Below are 24,127 nucleotides of genomic sequence, written 5' to 3' on the forward strand. Positions count from 1 at the left end.
TCTGTGCTGAGTTCTCACCTGTCGCATGTGGATGGTGACACCCACTGTGTTTCTTCCGTTGTGACTCTGTGCCTCTCACACCAGGAGAAAAACAGGTGGGACACCAGCGGGCGCATGTACCCAGGGAGAAGATGTCACTAAGGACGTAGTGAAGGATGAAGCTGTCGAGACAGCCCTGGGGCAGTGCTCCTGACGTGAGAACACAGGGCAGGAAGAGTGGCTTTCCGAAATCCATCTTGCACCTGGGGTTTATGGAGGACTCTGTGTTCTTGTTTTAAAGGTATTTTGGGAGAGTATTATTTGGCTTGCTAAGGGAGTGAGAGGAAAAAAAATTTTGAAAATGGGATGTGCAGTAAGACATACTCTTGTGGAATGTGAACAGGGAAGAAATAGAGATGGTGTGGGCTGACTTGCCAAGAATGTTGTAGTGCTGTGATCCAAAGACTCGATTAACTATCAAATTTAGAACTACCATTAACCAACAATGTTCATCACTTAGCCCCAAGTTTCCAAAGTAGGTAAGGCTAGGATGAGGAGTAGAAAAGGAAACTTTTTTTGTTTCTCTTGGGAGTTTTAGATCTAAGCGCAAGGCTTCTATGTTCTGTTCACCCTTTGGCTTTCAGACTCTGCATTTAGAAGACAAGTCAGAGCATGCCAGAGCTGGGAGAAATCCAGTTTCTGCATTTTGCAGATGAAGAAACTGAGAGACCAAAACATCTTGGTTAAAGGCGGAGAGAACTTGAGATTTGGAGGCAGGCGAACCAAGAGTAATTGGACAGATGCTCGTCAGCAGGTCACGCCCCTCCAAGCTTCAATTCACTCCGCTGTAGCACGAGGATTAGGACGTCATCTCTTTTTAGCAGCTTATGGTACCTGATTCCTACCAGAAACCTTGGAGATTTTTGGAATGGATTCCAAAAATGGCACTGTGATCTTAGGATGCTTTAAAAGAGATATATCATCTAGAACAATAGAGGTAGCTGATCTACCTAACTCCTCACTGGTCAGACTACACTTGGAGCATTGTTTAGGGCCTTAGAAAACTGGATTATATCTAGAGAGGGTGAGTAAGATGGGGCAAGAGCTTGAAACATGTCTTAATGAGAAAGAACAGTTTTGGATTGGAGAAGAGGAGTCTCAGTAGGGAAAAACAGAAGAACTTCACTTAAATCCCTGAAGGCTTAAGGATGAGATTGATTCTGGGTGGTCTCAACGATGGATGAGTAAGTGGCTGATTCTGGCTTCATTCAGCCCAGTGCCTGGATTGTTGTAAGCCCTCTTGCTAATGATAGCTGGTAGGCTCCCTGGTAGCTCAGATGGTAAAGAATCTGCCTGCAATGCAGGAGACCTGGGTTGGATTCCTAGGTCAGGACGATCCCCTGGAGAAGGGAATGGCTACCCACTCTAGTATTCTTGCCTGGAGAATTCCATGAACAGAGGGGCCTGGTGGGCCATAGCCCATTGCGTCGCAGAGTCGGACACGACTAAATGACTAACCCTTTCACTTTCAGTGTTACTCTTAAGGAAGAACTTTGCTGTAAGATTGGGTCTCAGCCTCAAAAGAATCCACTCCGATTCAATTTTCTTTTTATTTATTTATTTATTGTTGGTTGTGCTGGGTCTGCGTTGCTGTGTGCAGGCTTTCTCTGGTTGCAGCAAGCCAGGGCTGTTCTTCTTTGCCGTGTGCAGGCTTCTCATTGTGGTGGCTTCTCTTGCTGTGAAGCTCTAGGTTCGTGAGCTTCAGTAGTTGCTTATGGGCTCTAGAGCATGGGTTTAGTAATTCTGGTGCATGGGACTAGTTGCCCGACAGCTTGTGAAATCTTCCTGGACCAGGGATCAAACCCATGTCTTCTGCATTGGCAGGCAGATTCTTAACCACTGGACCACCAGGGAAGTCCCAGTTTAATTTTCACTTGAGCTTAGGAGGCCAGCTGCACCCCGAGAGCCCTGATCATTCAGAGAATGCCCCCACCTCACAAACAGTGTTTAAAACCAGGCTAGGGACTTCCCTGGTGGTCCAGTGGTTAAGACTCTGCACTTCCAATACAGAGGGCATAGATTGGATCCCTGGTGGGGGAACTAAGATCCCACATGCTGCATGGTGTGGCCTAAACAAACAAGCTGGAAAACCGGGCAAGCTCAGCGCCTCTGTATGTAGGGAAGCTTCCCTGGGACCATTTCTTCAGTCACCGCAGAGTGACTTGGTGCTGGTGTGTCTGCAGGACTCAGCAGATGGACAGGAACCACAGATAAGGAATGCATCATCTCAGCAAATGCTTACTGGGGTGTGGCTCATCACTGGTGCTGAGGATGCAGCGGAGAAGGTTAGGAGCAGAGCTGGCCAGCTGTATGGTTCCCCTGGGAGGTGGATGAGAAAAACCAGTGACCAATGCAGGGCCTAGCCCCAGGTGACATGAGACAGGCAGCGGGGAGGGACTGGAGGGTGTGGGAAGAGGGGCTACATGGTCCTCACCTGGAGGCATAGGGGATGTGGGGGGACCGCAGCACCCCACGCCTCATGGACTGTGATGAGCTATAGGGAGCTGTGGGTGGACACTGTCCCCGAGCATCTGGTCTTTGCTCCTGGACAGTTTCAATGGGCTCAGCAGCACGGTGTGTATTTAGAGGGCAGATTTTAGGAGTAATATTGTGTATAGGTTGAACTGTGTGCCCCTAAGAGATATAGAAGTCATCACCCTCAGTATCTGGGAATGTGACCTTATTTAGAAATAGAGTCTTTGCAGATGACCGGGTTAAAATAAGCTCAGTAGGGCAGGCCCCCATCCTGAATGACTGTGTCCTTGTCAAAAGGAAATGTGGACCCAAGGACAGATGTGCACACAGGGACGATGTGATGTGAAGACAGGAGTCATGCTACTACAAGGCAGGAACCTACCAGATGCTAGGAGCAGGGCCTGGAGCAGATCTTTCCCTGTGCCTTCGGAGGGATGTGAGCCTGCAGGCATCTCGATCTCAGACTTGTTTCCTCCTGAACTGTAGGACAATACACTTCTGTCGTGTAAGCCAATCTGTTTGTGGTACTTTGTTACTGCAGCCATAGGCAGCTTCTACGGTGGAAGGGCCCAAACCTTAAACTGTCTTAGTTTCCTTTTGCCGCTATAACAGATGAGCACAACTTATTTTAATATAACACAGAAATTTCTCTCTTACATTTCTCGAGGTCAGAAGTCGTACAATCAAGTGGTTCAACTGTCCAGTGCTCCTTTTGGAGGATCTAGGGGAGAATTTCCGTTTTTGCCTTTTCTAGCTTCTAGAAGCCACATGTGTTCTTTGATTTGAAACCCCTGCTCCTGTCTTCAAAGTGCACCCCTTCAACTTCAGCTCCAAATCAGAGCCTGTGTTCCAAGCTCTCGTCTCTACTCTGTCCTCTGACTGCCGTCTCCAACCCTATATGTCTGGTTCTTGCCTGTTGGCGAATAAGCACCTAGGTTCCTCTTGAGCCCTCAGCATTGACTCTGTGGGCATTCTGGGGCCCCATAACCCAGGGCGGTCTCTCCAGACAGCAGAAACACTGCTGGTCCCTAGCTGAACAGAACCTACTGGTCAGTCAAAATGCATCTGGCCCCCAGGCTCTCCTTCCTTCCCTTTCTTTTTATATGAACATTATATTTGAGATGAAAAGCGATTTGGGACTCCATAGAAGGAGGGACTTTCCAACACACAGAGCTCTCGGAATGGCACAGGGTACCAACACAGCTCCTCTGGAGACGGCAGAATCCTGTAGATCTTAAGAGCCTGGGCTTCTGAGTTAAATTGACCTGAGAGGATCTAACAGTTGTATGACCTTGAGCCTTAGTTTTCTCCTCTATGACAGGAATAATAGTAGGATGAAATGAAGACAATGTCAGGGTCACAGATTTAAATGCTCTCAAGAGAAGTGAGCAAACCAGACCAGGTGGAAGAAACACAGGGCTTTGCTGGTCATCTCTCTTTGGGTAGACCTGGGGACAAGAAACATACCCTTTATTTATTTAATTTTTAGCTATTGGGAAACTGATGGGGAAAACATTAGTGACTAACCAAGGGAAACTCAGCTTCAATATGGGGTTGGATAAAGAGTGGTAGGAACTGTGGAAAACTGACCACAGGCCCTACTGACCCACAGAGGAGAGGGGTGCTCAAGTTTGAGCATGGAGCTAAACAGCTTAACCGAAGTGAAGACGGACTGAGCCAGCTAAGCTGGTCTGGGGCTGGCGTCCTCCTGGACTGTGAAGAGTCAGTGTGCTGGCCACACACAGACCAGTTATGTCGGCATGTCTGGTTTAGAACTTGGCATCAGTCATTTTTAGAGCTCTGCTCTCAGTGAGTCCCAGTTTTACTTTCTTTTACATATTTTAATACATATATATTTGTTATTTTAATACAACTTTAAAGGTTACTTTCCATTTACATTTATTACAAAATGTTGGCTATACTCCCCATGTCATACAGTATACCCTTAAGCTTGATCCTATCTTATACCCAATAGTTTGCACCTCTTAGTCCCCTACCCCCATGTCGCCTGCTCCACTGGTAACCATTAGTTTGTTCTCTGTATCTATGACTCTCTTTCCTTTTTGTTATACCCACTAGTTTGTTATACTTTTTAGGTTCCACAAATAAGTGTTATCATACAGTGTTTATCTTTGACTTCTTTCACTTAGCATAATACCCTCCAAGTCCACCCATGTTGTTGTAAATGGCAAAATTTTATTATTTTTAATGGCTGAGTAGTATTCCATTATGTGTGTGTATTATATATATATATATATATATATATATATATTTGTTTTTAATCATGTTTCTTCTTCATCTCTTTACCCATTGTTGGACACTTAGGTTGCTTTCATAACTTGGCAGTTGTAAGCAGTGCTGCCGTGAACATGGGGGGTCAGTGGTTCCCAGTTCCAGAACCAGTAGTCTGGCAGTGGGGAGGGAGAAGGCACAGCCATAGGCCCCCTGGTGATTAGGGCTGGGGAGAGAGACCCAGGGAGAAAAGGAGGCCATGATAGGGGTTTGAGGGTGATTGCTATCAGCTGTGTATTCTCCCTGTGACCCTCCTCACTGTCTTCATAAAGCTTCATATATCCTAACGTGCCTATTGTCATGAGCTTTGGAGGAAAGGGCCAAGTTCAGTGTTAAACTGATGTGGGCTAAAATGGCTCTTGTGAATAAGAAGGGTACTGACTGACTGTGGATGAAAGATCAGAGAGTCCTTGTGAAATTGTTTAGCTGTGGCTGGTCTTTTATGGGAAACAGTATACCTCTTTTCAGAACTCAGACAAAAAGAGTAACAAAATGTACATTTACAATGAGAAATGATCTTTTAAAAAATATTTATTTACATATTTAGCTGTGCTAGGTCTTAGTCACGGCACATGGGATCTTTGATCTTCATTGAGGCATGTAAGATGTTTAGTTGCGGCATGCCAATGCTTAGTTATGGCATATGGGATCTAATTCCCCAACTGGGGATCAAACCCAGACCCCCTGCTTCGGGAGCATGGAGTCTCAGCCACTGGACCACCAGGGAAGTCCCGAGAAAGGATCTTGACAGATTGGAAAATAGGAAGATGTCCTTTGGGAGTTACAGAGCAAGTGGCTGGTGAGGCTCCAACAGGAAATAAAAATTTCCCAACCAGCCTCCATGAACTTGGTAAACTCCAGCTTAAAATTTAACTTAAACTGGCTCAAGGGAGATAAGGATAATAGGCTGTATGGGAAATGACTGTCAAAAGTTAAATGGAATGTTTAAAGAAAAAGTCCTTGATCACCCCTGGGGTGGGGGGAAAAAACATTTGGGAACATTTAATAAGATCGTTAAACTGAGGCAGCCGAGCAGACGGATTCATTAGGTTGCATTTATCTGATGAACTTGGCACTTCTTGCAGGTAAATAAAAGTCATTCTTGCTGGAATATAACTTTTGTAGTTGGGGACTGGCCTTACTTTGTTCAGGTTCAGATAGACAAGGCCTTTGTTTTGCTCAGTCGTGTGAGGTTCGCCGTATAGCATTTGATTTTCATGTGCTGTAGTGCTGGCATGGGCTTGTAAAGAGAAGTTTTAGTCAACGTGCATATTTCCATCCATATTTTGTGTACCATAGTGTAGGAGGAGTTAATTTTATTGGGTGAAATGAGATGTCCTATTGGCAGACTTTAATTTCTCCCCATTTAGTGGACAAAGCAAAGAGTGGTCCATTTGGTTGGTTCCCAGGATCCAAGAGAGTTGAGGAAGCAGGCAGTGGCTAGAATGAGGGAAAGGGGCAATGTGATTTAAAGTAATATGTATTTGGTCTTTGTCCCTGTTCCTGTCACACTCCCATACCCCTGACCTCCCTAGAGGGGAGGGGGCTAGATATTGAACTGTCATCCATGGCCAGTGATGATCAGTCATGCCTATGTCATGAAGCCTCTGCAGAAACTCTTGAAAAGGATGCATTTGGGAGAGCATCTGGGTTAGTGAACAAATGGAGGTCCTGGGAGAGAGATGTGCCCAGAGAGGGCCTGGAAGCACTGTGGCCCTCCCCCATACCCTCACCCTATGCATGCCTTCCATCTGGCTGTCCCTGAGTTATATCTCTTTATAATAAACAAAAAAAAAGTGGTCATCTCATCAGTCAAATACTTCTCTGAGTTCTGTGAACCACTCTAGCAAGTTAACTGAACCCAAGGAGGGTGTCATGGGGACCTCTGAACTATAGCCAGTTGGTCCGAACTATAGCCAGAAGCCCAGGTGGCAATCTGGATTTGTGATTTGCATCTGAAATGTGTGTTTTTGGAGGAGTGTGGGGGGAGAGTGCACAGTCTTGTGGAACTGAGCTCTTAAGCTGTGGTATCTCATGTGATCTCCAGATAGTGTCAGAATTGAATTGAGTTGTCCGACACTCAGCTGTTGTCAGAGAATTGCTGTGGTGGTGGGAGGGGCAAAACCCACACTGGAGCAGGGACTGGGCCCCTCACCCTCGAAAGGTGCTGAGGGGAAATGGCTTTGGGTTTGTGGCAAGATGACCCAGGGAGTTGGAGGAAAGCTTGCAAACTGAGAGGGGAGGGTTGCAACAGAGAATGAGAAAGCATGGAGGAGAAGCAGGGGCCTTGTAGGCACCCTGCCCCAGGCTGGCCTGGTTGAAGAAGGTGGATTTATTTAACAGGGTTGGAACAGGACACTCTTTCTTTGAATAAAATCAGGTTACCTGTAGTTATGGAGCCTGCAGGACTTTCAAGCTTTCTGACCTCAATTCTGAGAAATTAACTGAGCAGTTGGTTCATGGAAAATGAGTAGCAACTAGGAACAAGTTCTTTTGAATTTAACTTTTTGGAACACAGTGCCTGGCCCCCAGCAGGAGATCTGTAGATATTTGTTGAGTGAGTGAATGAAAATCATTCCACGTGGATTCTCTCTGAGAAGACAAGAAGAGCAGAAATGCTCAGCTGGCAAATTCTATGAATGAATTTTCACAGGTGATAGAGAAAAACTTTGCTTTTCTGTATAAAACTCTTTTTCTGAGCTATAGAGACGTAGGATTAAAGGCATCTCTGGGCCGGCTTCGCACTGACAGAAGGGGAGGATTGTGAACGAGCGTCCGGCTCCAGTCACGCTGAATGCCTGCTCCACTAGGCGGGAAGCAGCTGGCTGCCCATCAAGGCTGTGCCTGGTTCTGGAAGCTGCTGGGAGTGGCTCTTGTTATACGCACAGAATGACTCATGTCACAGCTGAGTCAAGAAATCCGAGCAGCTTTCGGCTGAATTCCGCATACTTTTGAATTGACGGTTAATATTAAACACAGAAAATCTTGAGATGTGTGTTTTGAGAAGCTGAGATATAAATTGGCTGTATAAATTCAGATTCACCCTGATTCTAGAGCTACACACCCAGTGTGACTTCAGGCGAGTTACCTGATGGAGGGAGGGGTAACGTGTGTTAGTTCTCATGGGATCGCCCTCATAACTCAGAAGGTGGGAGCTACTGAGGTTCAGAGAGGCGCAGTAATGTGCCTAAGCTCTCACAGCTGCTAAGTGGTGGTGCTGAGATTTGACCTCAGCGATGCCCAAAGCTCTCCCTCGGGTTACAGGGTGCTTCAGAAAGGGAACAAGAGGACCCGTGGTTGGCAATTGAAGATGACCTTTTTGTGGGGAGTGGGGGCTGGCCTGTGCAGAGATGCTGCTGCACATGGCTTCTGGGACAATTTTTGTAGGGGGGTTAGAGGGTCCTGACTGGGAGTATAAGATAGGAGATCCTGGGTCTGATTGTATAAGTTGTTTCTAGACCTTCAATCTTAATGAATCTGGGGTTCCCTTGGGGTACAGCCAGGAGGAGATGTGCTGGGGAGAGGTCCTGGTGGGTAGAGCTGATACCAACAGGGTCAGCAGCACGGGAAGGTACACATGGGGTCTGAGCCTCATGTGCCTCCAGTCCTGGGGAGGGAACTCTGGCCGGTGAGCCCGGGGCCAGGGAAACATGGGGTGGAGCAGCAGCAGCAGCCAGTGGGTGTCTGGAGGTGAACTTTAGACAATTGAAATGAGAGCCAGCCCTACAGAGCCCAGGAATTGGTTGATGGTAACAATTTTGTGGACACAGGTCAGATTTCCCCTGGGGAGTCCCAGAGATTTGGGGTTGGAGGTCCGTGGTGCAGCAAGACCAGGCGATAGCAGAGACAGAGGTGTGAGTGTCTCCTTTCAAGAGGGGAGCTCCGGTGGTGCCCATGCCCCATCCAGTGCTGTCTGTGCCTATCCCTCCGGGCGCACAGGTGGCCGATCCCTAACCTGCTCTCCCTGCGGAATGCCTGGTGGGGGTCTGTCCTGACCTCCCCAGCTGCGCCGCGGCCTGCTCTTTGGTCCCGCCCCGGTGCACCCCCCGGGGGCTCCTGCACTTTGGGGGTAGTCACAGGACTCCAGAGCCCTGTGGGTGCCTGGGCGCTTGCAGGCATCCTGGGTGCCTTCACTTGGGCTGCCATAACACAGTGCCAGAGACAGAGGGTTTAACACAGACATTTATTTCTCAGAGTTGTGGAGACTGGAAGTAAGTTCCCAGATCAAGGTGCAGGATGTTTGGGTTTCAGATGGGCGTGCTCTTCATGGCTTGCAGACATTTGCCTTCTCACAGTGTCCTGACATAGCTCTCTGGTGTCTCCTCTTGAAAGGACACTGGTCCTCTTAGAGCAGGGCCCCACCCTTATGGCCTCATCTAACCTTTATTGCCTCCTTACTCCAGATAATCCCACTGGGGATTAGGACTTCATAATACGAATTTACGAGTGGGGGACGAAACTCAGGTCAGAGCACCGGGCCCACCAAGCATGCAGGCTGTTCTCCTTGCTATTCTGTTGCAGGCTGCCTCTGCCTCCTTAGGCTTCTCTGCGGGGCCAGCACTAGGCCTGTCCTTGCTAGGACCCCCAGCCTCCTAGGACCTCCTATCTGGCGCCGCCAGAACTCTTTAATGCTCAGGGTGGCCTTCGAGGTTCTGCAGCTCAACAGAGATCAGTCAGGAGGGGATGCCTGTGTTGCCTGCGCTCATCCTGCCAGCACCCCCCAGCCTACCCACATGGTTCTCCGGGGCTCCCCCGACTTGGCTTAGAAAGGACCCCCTGGTACCTGCACCTGCAGCAAATTCCCTTCAGAAATCCCCTCCCTTCCCATCCATAGGTGGTGGCAGGTGATGGGTTTGGCAATTCAATATCTTGTTCAGTCATTTTTGAAATAAACACTTATATACCACAATGAAGTACCGTTACACGCCAGTCAGAATGGCTGCTATCCAAAAGTCTACAAGCAATAAATGCTGGAGAGGGTGTGGAGAAAAGGGAACCCTCTTACACTGTTGGTGGGAATGCAAACTAGTACAGTCGCTATGGAGAACAGTGTGGAGATTCCTTAAAAAACTGGAGATAGAACTGCCATATGACCCAGCAATCCTACTGCTGGGCATACACACCGAGGAAACCAGATTTGAAAGAGACATGTGCACCCCAATGTTCATCGCAGCACTGTTTATAATAGCCAGGACATGGAAGCAACCTAGATGCCCATCAGCAGACGAATGGATAAGAAAGCTGTGGTACATATACACAATGGAATATTACTCAGCCATTAAAAAGAATACATTTGAATCAGTTCTAATGAGATGGATGAAACTGGAGCCTATTATACAGAGTGAAGTAAGCCAGAAAGATAAAGACCATTACAGTATACTAACGCATATATATGAAATTTAGAAAGATGGTAATGATAACCCTGTATGTGAGACAGCAAGAGAGACACAGATGTATTGAAGAGTCTTTTAGACTCTGTGGGAGAGGGCGAGGGCTGGATGAAATGGGAGAATGGCATTGAAACATGCATATTATCATATGTGAGATGAATTGCCAGTCCAGGTTGGATGCATGAGACAAGTGCTTGGGGCTGGTGCACTGGGATGACCCAGAGGGATGGGATGGGGAGAGAGATGGGAGGGGGGTTCAGGATGGGGAACACATGTACACCCATGGCAGATTCAAGTCCAAGTATGGCAAAACCAATAGAATGTTGTAGAGTAAAATTAATAAGTTAATTTAAAAAAACACTTATATAGCATTTTCTAGATGCCAGAAGTTGTTGTAGATGCTTTACGCATATTATCTTCTTTAATTCTTACATGGAGTTTTGTGGAAAATGATAATTAGCCTCATTTTACAAATGAATTGATAGAGGCACAGAGAAGTTAGATAACCGGCCTAAAGTCACATGGCTTGTACGTGACAGAGCTAGGATTTGAATCGCAGCAGTGGAGCTCTGGAGTCAGGGCCTCTAACCACTGTTCTTGTGGCCTCTGAGAGGCTAGGATTGCATGAGTGAGGAAATTGAGGCTCAAAAGAGGAAGTGACTGAACTGAGTTTTCCCGGCCCATAGATGGACAGCCCAGAGTCTTAAGTTGAGGTTCATGACTCCAAGTCTAGTGCTCTTCCCTCAGTTCCCTCGGCTGGCTTTTGAATACTTTCAAGCACAATGAAACTTACAGGGCTGCTCTCACAGTGACTGCAAACAACTTTTCTCCACAGTGGAGGCCTCTGGGATATTGTGGGTGGGTTTCTAGAAGAACCAACCCCAATTCCCCACCACTCCCCTGGAGTTCATCCTACACGTGTGTCTTTGGAGCTCTTGTCAAACTGAGGTCGGGAGCACCCAGCTACCCGTGTCTCCATCTTTGCTGTACCCCCTGCTGCCTGCCCTTCCCACTCCCTACCCTCCACTGTATTCACACCACTGGTTACTCACACTCCTCCATCATCAGGCTTGACACTTGGCATGAATCAGGAGCTCTGGGCCACGCTGGCTGCTCTGACAGGAGCCACCATCAGAATAATGGCACCAGCCTGCTGACTCCTAGAATGTAAATCCCAAGTCACAGATTGCTCCTCAGCCCTCTACTCCTTCACTCTGCTGACCATTTTACATGAAGATGAGATGGACTGATTGCCAATTAACACCCACTAAAGCATTAGCTCATGACTGTCTGAAGGTTTTATATTGCCTAGCATCTGCCTGATACTTTCGTAAAATTTGTTGAGCTAACGGGTGAGTCAGCCTCCCAGGGACATTTTAACAGAGGATCCTGGAAAATGCCAGAGCCTTCCCTGAAAGCATTAATCTCTGGCAGTGGGATCTTGGACGTCACACCAGCCACTGTGATTCATGGTGTTCAGCTGGGTTCGGCATCCTCACCTCCCTGTGCCCCGATTCCTCCCTGACCTTAGAGGGGGTGCAGCACTGAATGAGGTCGGCTCATTCATGCTGCGTTCATAAGTGTGTGACAGTGATCTCACGCAGCACATGGCAGAGTCTGCCGAAGGCCACTCCCATCTTCGGTTCATCTGATTTGTGTGTCAGCTGACTGCCCACAGGCGCTTTGTCCCCCAAGACCATGGCCTTGGATGTTGATAGCCCCACACGAATCTCCAGGTGGCTGGAATCCAGACAGCCAGCCTGTCCATCTGGCCATCACTGGCCGTGTGTCTCACCCCTATTCCCACACAACACTCAGCCACTTAGGCCCTCAGTTCCCACACCCTCCAGCCCACTGCGCCGCTGACACCAGGCCCGCACAGTCCCAGGGGCTCTAACGGGAGAGCGCACTTTTCTCCTTGGTTCCCTGGAGGTCAGTTCTCCCCTGCTGCCCCGAGTGCACCTCTAAGCGGAAGGCCTTATCAAGACTTGCAGACCAGCAGTTCTCAAAGTGTGGCCTGTGGACGAGCAGCAGGAGCATCACTGGAAAGCTGGTCAGACATGCAGGTTATTTGGCTTCATCCTAGACCAGGGTAGGTCCTGGTGACCCACATTTAGATCCCCTCCAGGTGATTCTGACACAAGTTCAAGTTCAGAAACCTCTGGACAATCAGTGTTCCTTCCTTTGGAAGATTTCTGGTGAATCCAAATTTCTTCTTGTTATGAAGGTTTCAAGGGCAGTTAAGCTTCTGCCAGTAACCTCCCTGTTGAGCCAACAGAACATGGGCTTTGGAATCAGCAGGCCTGGGTTCTGCCATCTGTGCTGCCTGTGTTAGGCAGCCCTGGGGAGGGTGGTTCACCTCTCTGAGCCTCAGTTTCTAACCAAACAGTATTCTCTGATTGTACCCCCTCCTGTGATTCTCATGAGTCTTGAGGGGAGATCACATCTTTGGAGCTGCTTTATAAAGTAGAAATTTAGGGAATAGGGGTCACCTTATGACTCCCAGGCTTCTTCCCTGAGCGGGGCTCAGGTGGTTTCTCTTCTCTCTCCTGAACAGACCTCTGGGTGCTGAAAGCCTGAGTCCCTGATTGACCAGTGTGGGGAGAGGGATGCAGGCATGTTGGAAAACTGGGCTTGAAGACAGAAGCGCGTGGGGTGTGAGCAGTGCTGGCTAGGAGCACCCTCTGTATTTAACTTCCCATAAGGTGGTTTTCAGGCTTCCCTGGTGGCTCAGATGGTAAAGAATCTGACTTCAATGTGGGAGACCCAGGTTCGATCCCTGTGTTGGGAAGTTCCCCCGGAGAAGGGTATGGCTACCCACTCCAGTATTCTTCCCTGGAAAATCCCGTGGACAGAGGAACCTGGCAGGCTACAGTCAATGGGGTCACAAAGAGTTGGACACAACTGTGCAACTAACACTTAAGACAGTTTTCATTCTGAAAAATCAGCTAATCCCAACCACGCTACTGAGTTAACAGCACTTTTCATTATTCTGAACTTCTTTTATTTTTGTACGCCTAGAAATAGAAATTTTCCATAATGGTAACCCAACCTCTATACAGTTTACCCTTGAAAAACACAGGAATCAGGGTGCTGACCCTCCGCATAGTTAAAAATCCGACTATAATTTATAGTTGACCCTCAGTATATGCAAATTTATCTGTGTTAGATTCAACCAACCTCAGACTGTAGAACTGTTCAAACTGTTCAAACCATGTTGTTTCAGGGTCAACTGTACATTTTCATTTTGCACACTAGGTATATTAAAAACATTTTCTAAGTTGTTACATAATTCTCACAATTGTCACCTTAAATGGCTCCAGAATATTCCATTAGGTGCACATGTTATAACTTGCTGAACTGTTTCCATACCATGTATGTTTTTAAATTTTTCTTTGTTGTTCTAGCATCTTTGGACATTGCACTTTTGGATTCTTTTAGAAAAAATTCCATGGAGTGTGACCATTGGGCCATAGGGTACCAATAATTTTATGGCTCAAGAAATGTTTCCAAATTAACTTTCCAAAATATTCTGCTACTAGTAATGTTTGAATTTACCAGTTTTCTTACAGCCTTGCCATCATCAGGCATTATTGTTATTTTTTCTTTTTGATTACTTAATCGATGTCATGTGACACACCATAGTTTCTACTTACATGTCTTTGGTAACTGGTGATGCCAAACAGTTTTTCCTATGGAATTTTATTATTTCTATTCTCTCCTGGGGAAATTTCCTTCCCATCCCCTTTTCACATTCATCTTCACATTTTAATGATTTGTGCCAGCTGTTAATATTGATACTAACTCTCTGATAAGTCTGTCTGCTTATTGATGAGTAATAGTTTCTCCCCACCTTAACCTGTAATCATATAACTCTGTGTACCTCTAACTTAGGATGCTTGGTAAATTCACCGTGTTGCCAGAGACTGAGCATTTGGAATACTGCATGTTTAATTTGCAGTTAAATGAATTGGCGCACTTCAGTCTGCAGTCTAGGCAGGAGCAGGTTTCTCAGCACCTGACGTCACAGGGCTGGTACCAGCTCTGCGGCTGGACCTTCTCTCTCCCTTGCCCTGCTCTCCCCTTTGCCTCTCAGTTCTTCTAACTCTTTAGCTGAGAAGGAGCCAAACAAGCGTATCCTCAAGTTGACAGTGAGCTTTGCTGCCACCGTCAGTCACAGTGAAAGAAATGAGCGTGGGGACTGGATCCCCTTCCCGACCTGTTGGGACACTCCTGTCCCTCCCCAGAGTGTCCTTCCTGGTTCCCTGGGCCCCAGGCAGGGCTGGTTGTGTCTGCTCACCATTGCCTGTTGGGTCGTGGGACACCGAGAGTCAGGCGGAAGTTCTGACTCCCAGGCCGCAGGGCTGTCTGGTTGGGGTGTCATCTCTCTGTCCCACATGCTTTTCCCTCTGGGGCTGCCCCAGGCCATCTGCACCTCCCATGGTATCCTGCGTGTGGGGGGAGGGTCGGGGGCTTAGGGATCCGTCTGTCCTGCTGGTTGTGTGTCCGTTCTCAGGCCATGAGCAGTGAGAGCCTGCTCAGCCCTGTGCTCATTGAAGCTGTGCTCTGCGTCCGTGGCCTCCAGCCCTTTCCACATTCCTTTCTGCCCTGCCCTCCTTGACATGATGCTTCTCATATCACTGGACCCCAGATTGCTGTGGTGTTTGAAGCTTTTGGCTGCATTTAACGACCTCTCCATTTCTTCCCTCACTTTCAACTGCCACTCCTTGTTATTGTCGGCTGCCTCTAATTTCTGCCCCCTCTGAAGTCACTGTTTCTAATCCTCTGTAATCTGGGCTATCAGATAACTAACCTGGTTACAATTCTGTCCCAACTGTGAGTCATGGCTGCGAGCGTGGCTTTGGTGCACACACTTGGTCCTGACAGTAACTTTGACTTTGCCAAAGGACCTTTTGGCTCTCTCTTCTATATTCTGGGTCATGTTCTGAAAGGTGAAAGTCCCAGATTAAGTGACACTTCACCATAGCAGGGTAAGTGTATAAGCGTGGCTCCAAGGGGGAAAGGAACGGCAGCTGAGATAGGCCCTGGCAGGGTTGCCTGTGTCTGCAAAGTGTGGTGAGTGGGGGCGGGTGGCCCGGGAGGCCCACGTTGGCTCCCCGCAGTGCTGGGCCCGGGTGAGTCCTCCTTTCACATCCACAGACAAGTAAATACTCTGACTCCATGAACAATCGCCTCAGGCCCTGAACTGGAGTCCCAGCACTTGGTGGTGGGTTATCAAGGAACAGTAGCCAGTCACCAAGGTCATAGGCCACGAATGGCATTGAAAGGGGACCAGCATGATCAATCCCAGGATTGCCGCAGGTGTGCCCTGAGGGCAGCCTAGCCTCACCTGCCGTTTTCTGTAGCCACTGCTTAGCATCTCTGGAAGCTTCGAGATACAGTTCAAACAGTGTCTGCTTGTTTTTCTAGTAAAATTGGATTGGTAAGCACTTTCATATACATGAGCTTGTCAGATTGCCAAAATATCTCTAAATGCCAAATATATATGTATACATCTATTGATCTGTCCATCCATTCACCCATTTAATTTCAATAAGTAGTTTGTGTTGTTTATCCTTTTAAGATGGAGGCTTTTTAAATGCCATGCTCAGGTGTAGGTACTTTACCTACATTAGCTCTTTAACCCTCACAACAACCATGTTGCGTGGATAATAGTATTATCTTTTTACATGTGAGGGCGATAGGCTCTACAGAGAGGGAAAGTAATTATCCCAGGATCACACAGCAAATAAGTAGAAAGATTGAGATTCAGTGCCAAGACAAGCTGGTGTCAAAGATTAAAATTTTTTTCTGGCGGTTGCTATAATAGAGTATCAAAATCAATTATTTCAATGACATCCTCTCAGGAGTTAGACTCTTCCCTATTTCTACCCCCAAAGAAATCAGAATAAAGATGCAAGGATCTGCTTTTAAATTCCATTAAGTACCTAATGCTGGGAAAGATTGGGGGCAGGAGGAGAATGGGTCAACAGGAGATGAGATGGCTGGATGGCATCACCGACTCAATGGACATGAGTTTGAGTAAACTCCGGGAGTTGGTGATGGACAGGGAGGCCTGAAGTGCTGCGATTCATGGGGTCGCAAGGAGTCAGATACAACTGAGCGACTGAAGTGAACTGACCTGAAATAGTGAGATGGGATCAGTCTGCTGCAGCTCTCTATGTATAGGGAGAGTAACAGAAATTGGTCCAAGGATAGCTGGATTCCTGGGACCGCTCTGCCCCCCACAGGTCATCGCTGACACCACTCATCACCCACCAGGTGCAGCCCGCCCTCTTCTCCTCATTGTTATATCCTTCCCTTCTTCTCTTGGGGTGCTGCCTGCTGACTACAACAACAAACACCCCTCCCCCCTAAATTTCTAAGGCTTGTATCAAGTGTGGATCCATGTTTATTGCAAGGGATAGAATATAACTTCTTCAGGATGGATTATATCTAAAAATACTGGGTAATGCTACCATATAGCCCACTTGACTTGAAAAGCGTTTCAGTCGAACATTGTGTGGTGGGAGCCAAGATACTGATAAAGTCACAGCTTCCCTGCCATCTCAAAGGATCCTTTGCTGCTTGCTTTGGAGTCTGGTGATGGAGCTCATGCTACCGAGTGAACTGGGGCATTTGCAGGAGCCAGGAAGTTTAACTTGCTTCCTTTTAAAGGGGAAGTAGCCATGGAAGAGGGGCATAAACAGAGAATTACTGGGCTGAGGCGGTGGGTTGAGGTGAGTAGGCCAGGAAGGAAATCATTGTGCGTCAGAAACTTGGATATAAGGGTGCAGTGAAGAGACAGACAGAAGGTTTGTTTTTGGTTTTGATGTTTAGATTTTATTGAAGTATAGTTGACTTACAGTGTGTTAATTTCTGCTGTACAGTAAAGTGATTCAGTTATATATGTGTACGTGCATGTGTGTGTATATTCTTTTCCATTTTGGTTTATCACAGGGTGTTGAATATAGTTCCCTGTGCTGTACAGTATAATCTTGTTTGTTATTCGGTATGATAGTTTGCATCTGGTGATCCTAGATTCCCGCTCCCCACCACCCCGGCCACCTTTCCTCTCCTTTGGCAAACACAGGTCTGTTTTCTATGCTGGTGAGTCTGTTCCTGTTTCATAGATATGTTCATTTGTGTTGTATTTTAAATTCCACAATGTAAGTGATATCATATGGTATTTGTATTTCTCTTTTTGACTTACTTCACTTAGTATGATCATTTCTAGATCCATACAAGTTGATGCAAATGGCATTATTTCATTCTTTCTGTGCCTGAGTGATAGTTCATCTTCTTTATCCATTCATCTGTCTGTGGATATTTAGGTGGTTTCTATGTCTTGGCTATTATAAACAGTGCTGCTGTAAACATAGGAGCAATGCATCTTTTCAACTTATTGTCTGGGTAGGAGGGAAGATTTCTGAACTGGAACTGTAAGAGCTTCAGAAATAAATCAGGGTGAAGAAGGGTTCCCCCATGTTTTGATGGGCATCATACAACAGAATGTCCCTCTGGAGGTTTTTAAAGAAATTTCTGTAAAGGTTAAATCAGTAAATATTCACCTTTTCACAACAATCCACTATTTTAACACAATCAAATAAAAAACAAAGGGAAGACCTTAATAAATGTATATCTATATCTATATTTATATATATATTTTTTATGAGTAAAAGGAACCATAAAGTCTGTACCAAATAGGTTACTTCAAGGGGTGAACTGGGTTTAGGGGACGGGTGAAGTTTTTATTTCAACCTCCTATTTGGTTTGACTTTTTACAATACCATGTTCTACTTTTTTCTTCTAGCTGTAGACTTACAGGAGAGTTGCAAAGAGTTCTCATACACCCACCACTCAGCCTCCTATGATGTTAGCATGGTACATTTATCAAAACTAAGAATTAATCCTGCAGCAAGGCTACTAAGGAGAACACAGGGACTCAGATTTCCCCCGTTTTCCTGCTAGCATCCTTTTTCTGATCCAGGACCCCATCTGGATCATGCACTGCCTCTGGTTCTCAGGCCTCCTTGGTCCCCAGTTCCTGACTGGTCCTCAGCCTCTACTAGTCTCCTATGACTTGACCATGTTGGAAAGTGCTGGTCAGGTCCCTCAATTCAGGTTTGATGTTTCCTCAGTTAGACAGATGGTGGTGATGGATGTGGGGAGAGAATGCCACAGAGCTGATCTGCCCTGCTGGGGTACCTGATACGGGTGTGTCTGTTCCCACTGAAGTTCTCCTTGATACGTGCTATCTGCCACTTCTCCGCTGCAAGGTTGCTGTTTCTCCCTTAATAAATAGTAAATAGTTGGAGGGGGGATTCTCTGAGGTTACTGAATATCCTGTTTCTCCTTCATCTTACCTCACTAGTGTTAATATTTCAGGACCTCTTGTGTCCTCTTGACATGATGTACTATTTTTATAAGTTAAACAGTACAGCAAAGTACAGATAATTAAAATTGCTTTTCAACTGCTTTCTATTATGTTGACCCAGTGTTCTATTTGAATGGGAGAGGATGCTGAGACCAGCCATTAGCAGCTCAGCTTTATTAGGGTTACTCAAGCAAACCTGTAACAGGTCTGGATGGAATTTTTTCTTCCTTTTTTTTTTTTTTTTAATAGGGCACAGTTCTCTTCTGCTATTGTGCTAGAATATAGAATCAGCAATTTACCTAGTTTATAAATAACTGAAATAGTTTTTTAGAAATGTAAACAGAGAATGACAAGAACTTAATGTTGTTGAAGAGAATCATGAAAACCATGAATCCTGAGTGTTGCCAGAGTGTTTCTTAATTTGGAGAAAAAAATTACAAATAAATTCCAGGGTATTGTTTTGTCTGATTTTAATGGTTAAAGGCTGAAAAGAGGACTTCATAGAGGAAATAGCAGTTCAGGTTAATTCATAACCAGTAAAGGGAAATTGTTCTTGTTGCTTGTTTATGCATGCTGTGCTATGGTCCTTAGCGCTGGAGACACCCCTTACGTTGGCAGTCTCTCTGAAGCATTGCCAGAATTCTTTGAGGTAATGAGCTTAGCTAGAAAAAATAAATAAGATTTGGTGTCTGTTGATGCCATTTCAGCAGTGCTAGTTTCAAGATCAGCATTTGGGACAAAAATCCAAGGGAAGTTTGTATTTTAGGATGTTTAAACACTGCCCAGTATGTGAGTGGAAAATTCTGTGAGGGCAGCTTCAGTCTGGCTGTCCAGGTAGCCAGTTGGTGAAAAAGAGTTTGTTAAAACATCAGGTTATCTCTTACCTTTTTGTGTGAAGATTTGAGCCCTAATCCCAGAACATCAAGATTCATTTTTTGCCAAAGGGATTAACCTCGATGAAATTAATGAAAGTCACAGCCAGCCTATTTTTGGAATACCTAGGGAAAGACTTTTTCAAACTTGAATTTCAGTTTATACATTTGTGACTCAATACCTCCAAGGGGCTCATTCCAGGATCCCTGACCGATACCAAAATGCACAGATGCTCAAGTCCCTTATATAAAATGGCATAATATTTGTATATAACATATGCACATCCTCCTGTAAGTCATCTTTTTAATCATCTCTAGCTTAGTTACAGTATCTAATACAATGTCAAAGCTATGAGAAGAGTTGCTAGTGTGTGACAAATTCAAGTTTTTCTTTTTGGAACTTTCTAGAATTGAAAATTTTCTTTCGATCTTTGGTTGGTTGAATCTGTGGATGCAAAACTTGCAGATATGAAGGGCCAACTGAGCACATTTTTTCTGATATTGTGGCTGAAGAGCACATTTGAAGCTCTGTAAGGAACCCCGTTCTCAGCAGCATTCATGCTTTGTCAGATCTCCCAGAGGCATTGCTGGGACTGAAGCTCGCCTTAGTAGCAAAGACAACATCTATCCACCTCAAATGACTTCGGGTGGTAAGGTAAATATTCTCTCTCATTTTCTGCAAACAAGTCAGCATTTGTTGTGCATTATTTCCCCTTTTTTTGTCAACATAAAAAAGTGGCATGCAACAGCCTTGATGTTGAAATGAATCTTGGTGATGTTTTAGCTGCCACTATTGACCTAAGAGAGGAAAGCTGGGGCAAGCAAGCAGATTGGTAGCATGTGAATAAGATTAAGGTTCAATTTACCTTTTAGGGAAAAATAATTTTGATCTAAACTTGCCATAGCCTTGGTTTATTTTTAGTAATAATATATAGTCTGTTTAGAGATTTTAAGTAAAGAAAGCAGGTGTTTGGGGGTTTTGGGGGGAGGTATTTAATGGAAAGATGTGCATGGGTTGGAATCTGAGATTCCCATAGAGATCTCTGTGGTCTTGCCCTTTTTCTGACATTCTTTGAGAGTAAGATTCTTTTTTTGTTTTTGCTTCTTAGCTAAAATTTATCTCTAAGTCAGAATGGCTTTCCTTTTAATTGGGGGATGTTGTACAAGTTGCATTAAACTTCAATTTCAGGCCAAATCTTGAGGGATGGAAACTGCAGAGTGAAAAGCCTCCTATTTGAATGGACATTGCTGGACATGGTCATATCTAGCTGTTCTGGATCCTTAGGATGGGAGATTGAGAGATGACTGTGGTCTTTATTAGCAGGACATCCTTTCTCTCCACTCCCTCTTGCTTCTCTTGCTCCTCTTCCTGTGTTGCCCCTCTTCCTTCACCTCCTCCTTTCCTTCATCTTCATCATCTTCCCTCCCCTCCAGTGCCTTTTTCTCATTCATCTTTCTTCCTCTTCCTTTTTTCCTCTTCCTGTTGTAGCAACTGAAATGCACTCAAACTGAAGTGCTTGCAGTTAGTGTCTCACCCTTTTGACAATAAATGGTCCAGGGCATTGACACAGAAGGATTTTCTCAGTTGAATGTGGAGCAGAAAATCTGTCAGAGAAGGAGTGGGGAGAGGAGACGTGTGGGTGGCAGGGATCTGCATGTGTGGGGCGCTTCTTAGGGGAGGCATTTGTAAAGGTGGATCTGCAGGTGCTAGATGCCAGGGAGAATCCAAATTCAGTGTTTTTATGCTTCACATCCAGAAAAGACTTCTAGGAACTGGAAGATGTCTTTCTTGAGAAATGTTGCGGAGTTGGATGGATGCTGATCTTGATAACCTGTCCCGGTTGTCTACTGAGTGCCTTAATTTGCTTTTCTGTGAGGTGGGAGCATTGATCTTGGCTTTTTCCAGCAGGTTAGAGACATTGTGGGTCAGGGGAGGGCAGCCTGGGTCAGAGGCCACAGCATAGGGAGGAGCCAGGGTGCTTGGGCAATAACCAGGCTCTGCTGTTTTCTGGGTGTGTCATTGTCACTGTGCAAATTGCTTCTGAAGATCTCAGTTTCCTTATCTGTGAAATGGGAAAGTTTGGTTTCTCAAAATGGGATGCATTAACTCAATTCAAAATTGTGCCCCCTCTTTCCCCCATGCTCTCACCCCTGACACTTAGCACTTTTGGCTCTATGTTTTTTAAAGCAGGGCCAACCATAGCATCTGACAAAAAGCAGGTTCTCAGAAATACTGTTTAATGAATGAATGTATGGATGAATGAATGCTTATAATCAGGGCCACCAAGTATGGCTGGGCTTTACACAATTCCAGGGCAAAGGGACACCTCAGTTCATGAAGACTGTGATGGGAAATTGTGACCCAGGAGTTGTGTGACATGGTGGCCTGCTCTCAAGGGACAAGCAGTTCATGACCTGAAATTGCCAAGAACAATGTGCAGCTCTTGGAAGATGTGTTTTCGTTCATGCCTCTCTGCCTAGTTTCATTTTCTAGAAGCTGCAGAGCACCCACGTGGGCTCTCCATCCCTCTCACCTTGCAGAGTCGCTGGTCTTGAGTACTTTCTGGCTGGCAGCAGCCATGGGGCTCCGTGACCTGCTAAGAACCTCCAGCTGGACATCCCGATCAGCAGCAGACACTTAGCATTAACAGAAGCAGAAGAACTTATGACATAATCTGATTCTTCACTTTCTTCTTTTAGAAGCTGTATTTTGGAAGCTAAAGAACCTCTCACTTTCTAATCTAAGAAAATATCGATGCTTTAGACAGAAAGCAAATTCTTCCTTTGTCAAGTGTATTTAAGAGAGAGCAAAATTTTCTTAGAAGATGCATAATTATTAAATTTTTTTAACGAGTTCATCTGTGTGCCTTTTATAGTTACCTCATCTGTCCCAGTGGTACTCACAGGGACCCCATCCTTGGGAAACACTTGTTAAGTTGTGGACATCCCTATAACTTTGGAGGGAGGCTCTTATCACTGAACAGGTTCATACCGCCCCCTGGCGGACATCCCTGCTCAGATCGACCGTGAAATTCTTGGACTTGACTGAATTGGAAATCGCCTTTCCAGCCACACTACTGTGGTTCCTGCTCCACCTGACCTTCATTTTCTCTGCCTTTTATGTTGTTTTCTGTTTATTTCTCACAACTTAACCGATGAAGCTATCAGAGGACAAAGAATGAAGGGAGGGTGGTGGACAGAAGCCTGGACCCAGAGTTAAGAGTTTTGGTTGCAGGCACTTCTCCAGCTCAGCAGGTGGCATTGCCAATCTGCGCGACGTCTGCTGTTCTGTAGGTCAGAAGCGCGGGGAGAGGTGATCCCCAAGGCTCCTTGTAGCAGCATAATGCAGTGTGGTGGTGTCTGGACAGCCTGGCTTCCCATCTGAGCTTAGAACTTGAGTTCAAGTTACTTCACCTCCATGAGCTTTAGCTTTGTGATCTGTCACCTGGGGATAATGATGATTTGGCCGTCCTGGGCATTATGGTGAGTATCAGACAGGAAATGTATGCAAAGCCCCAGCTCTGGGCCCGGTTAGCTTGTTAGTATGCTCAGTTTGTGGCAATGGATGTTTTCCTTCATGCCATTATAATCTTCCAATGATTTGGTCCTGAAAGGTTGGCTGCTGAAGAGAGCAAGTCAATTTCTAAATGAGAATAGGAATAGTAGCACAGTGCTTATTTAGCATTTGAAAAGATTCTAACAGGATTTATTCATTTCTGTTTTCCGGTGGGTAGTAATTTGTTTTAAGAAATGGAGCCGGGGCCATCCACCATCCACCACATTGATATCATCACATCCCATCTATGAATGAAGATGCGGTCAGAGACCAGGGTCAGTGATGTAAGAAGTTACATTCACCTGAGCCCCGATCAGGGGAAGGAGATTGGTGGATAATGGTGTTCTCTGCCTTTCACGTCACAGCTAAGACTCTGCTTCCTGTTCCAGAGCAGAGCCAGGCAGTCTGGCCCCTGTGCCCAGCCTCCTCCTCCAGCTGCATTTCTGTTGTCTTTTCTGTTTCACTAACACACATAGTACTTACTATTTATGTGTTGGCCTGAGTACTTCATAGGAATAAAGTAATTTCATCCTTCTGACCACCATGTGAACTAGTTCCTGTTATACCCCTTTTACGGACTGGGAAAATGAGGCTCAGGAGAGAATTCTGTGCCTTGCCATAGCCACCAGCTAGTAAGAGGCAGGACTGGATCCAGCCTGCTCTCTTCCTTCTCCTTGATCCTGCCTCCCTTTCTCATGCCCATGCATGGCTAAGGGTCCATGGGCTTGGGGGAACCAATAAGTTTCTTTATTACCCATCAGCTCCTTCACAGTTTCTTTTAGTAATATCACTGTGGGTCCTGCTATCCCCTGGAAGGCATCCTTCAAGGAGGGACCACGTCAGGGCTCTGATGACGCTCAGTCCTGGTGTTTGCCATCAGGAAGGCAGAGTGGCACCAGGGTCGGGCATATCACAGTCAGGGCATGCCTCTTAGGTTCTGTTGGGGGATGGTTCTCCTTGGGCCTCTGGTGTTTCCCTGTGGCCAGCGCTTCCCCATCTGTCTTGTTTTCTGGACTATCTTTACCGGGATGTTTGTAGAGCAGACATCCTCGCTAGAAGAGAGAGTCTTCCTCTGGAACAGAGAGCTTACTGCCCACTATAAAATATTCCGTAGCTCAGTGTTGTT

The 24,127-nt window shown here is 46.0% G+C and overlaps 1 protein-coding gene across 6 annotated transcripts in view; it reads left to right on the forward strand.

Annotated features, from left to right (window-relative positions):
• The window catches only part of SSUH2 (ssu-2 homolog), a 70,932-nt gene that overhangs the window by 4,484 nt on the left and 42,321 nt on the right, over nucleotides 1-24,127 (forward strand). For 2 of the 6 annotated variants that reach the window (XM_043886260.1, XM_043886259.1), the window contains exon 2: nucleotides 2,223-2,382. The exons of 3 other annotated variants lie outside the window; for them this stretch is intronic. In XM_043886260.1, the coding sequence (XP_043742195.1) occupies nucleotides 2,223-2,382 (160 nt within the window). The remainder of the gene's footprint in view (nucleotides 1-2,222; nucleotides 2,383-24,127) is intronic. One more of the 6 variants, XM_043886262.1, reaches the window with a different exon arrangement.

The sequence above is a fragment of the Cervus elaphus genome, chromosome 24 (genome assembly GCF_910594005.1).
Source record: "Cervus elaphus chromosome 24, mCerEla1.1, whole genome shotgun sequence".
NCBI lineage: Eukaryota > Metazoa > Chordata > Mammalia > Artiodactyla > Cervidae > Cervus > Cervus elaphus.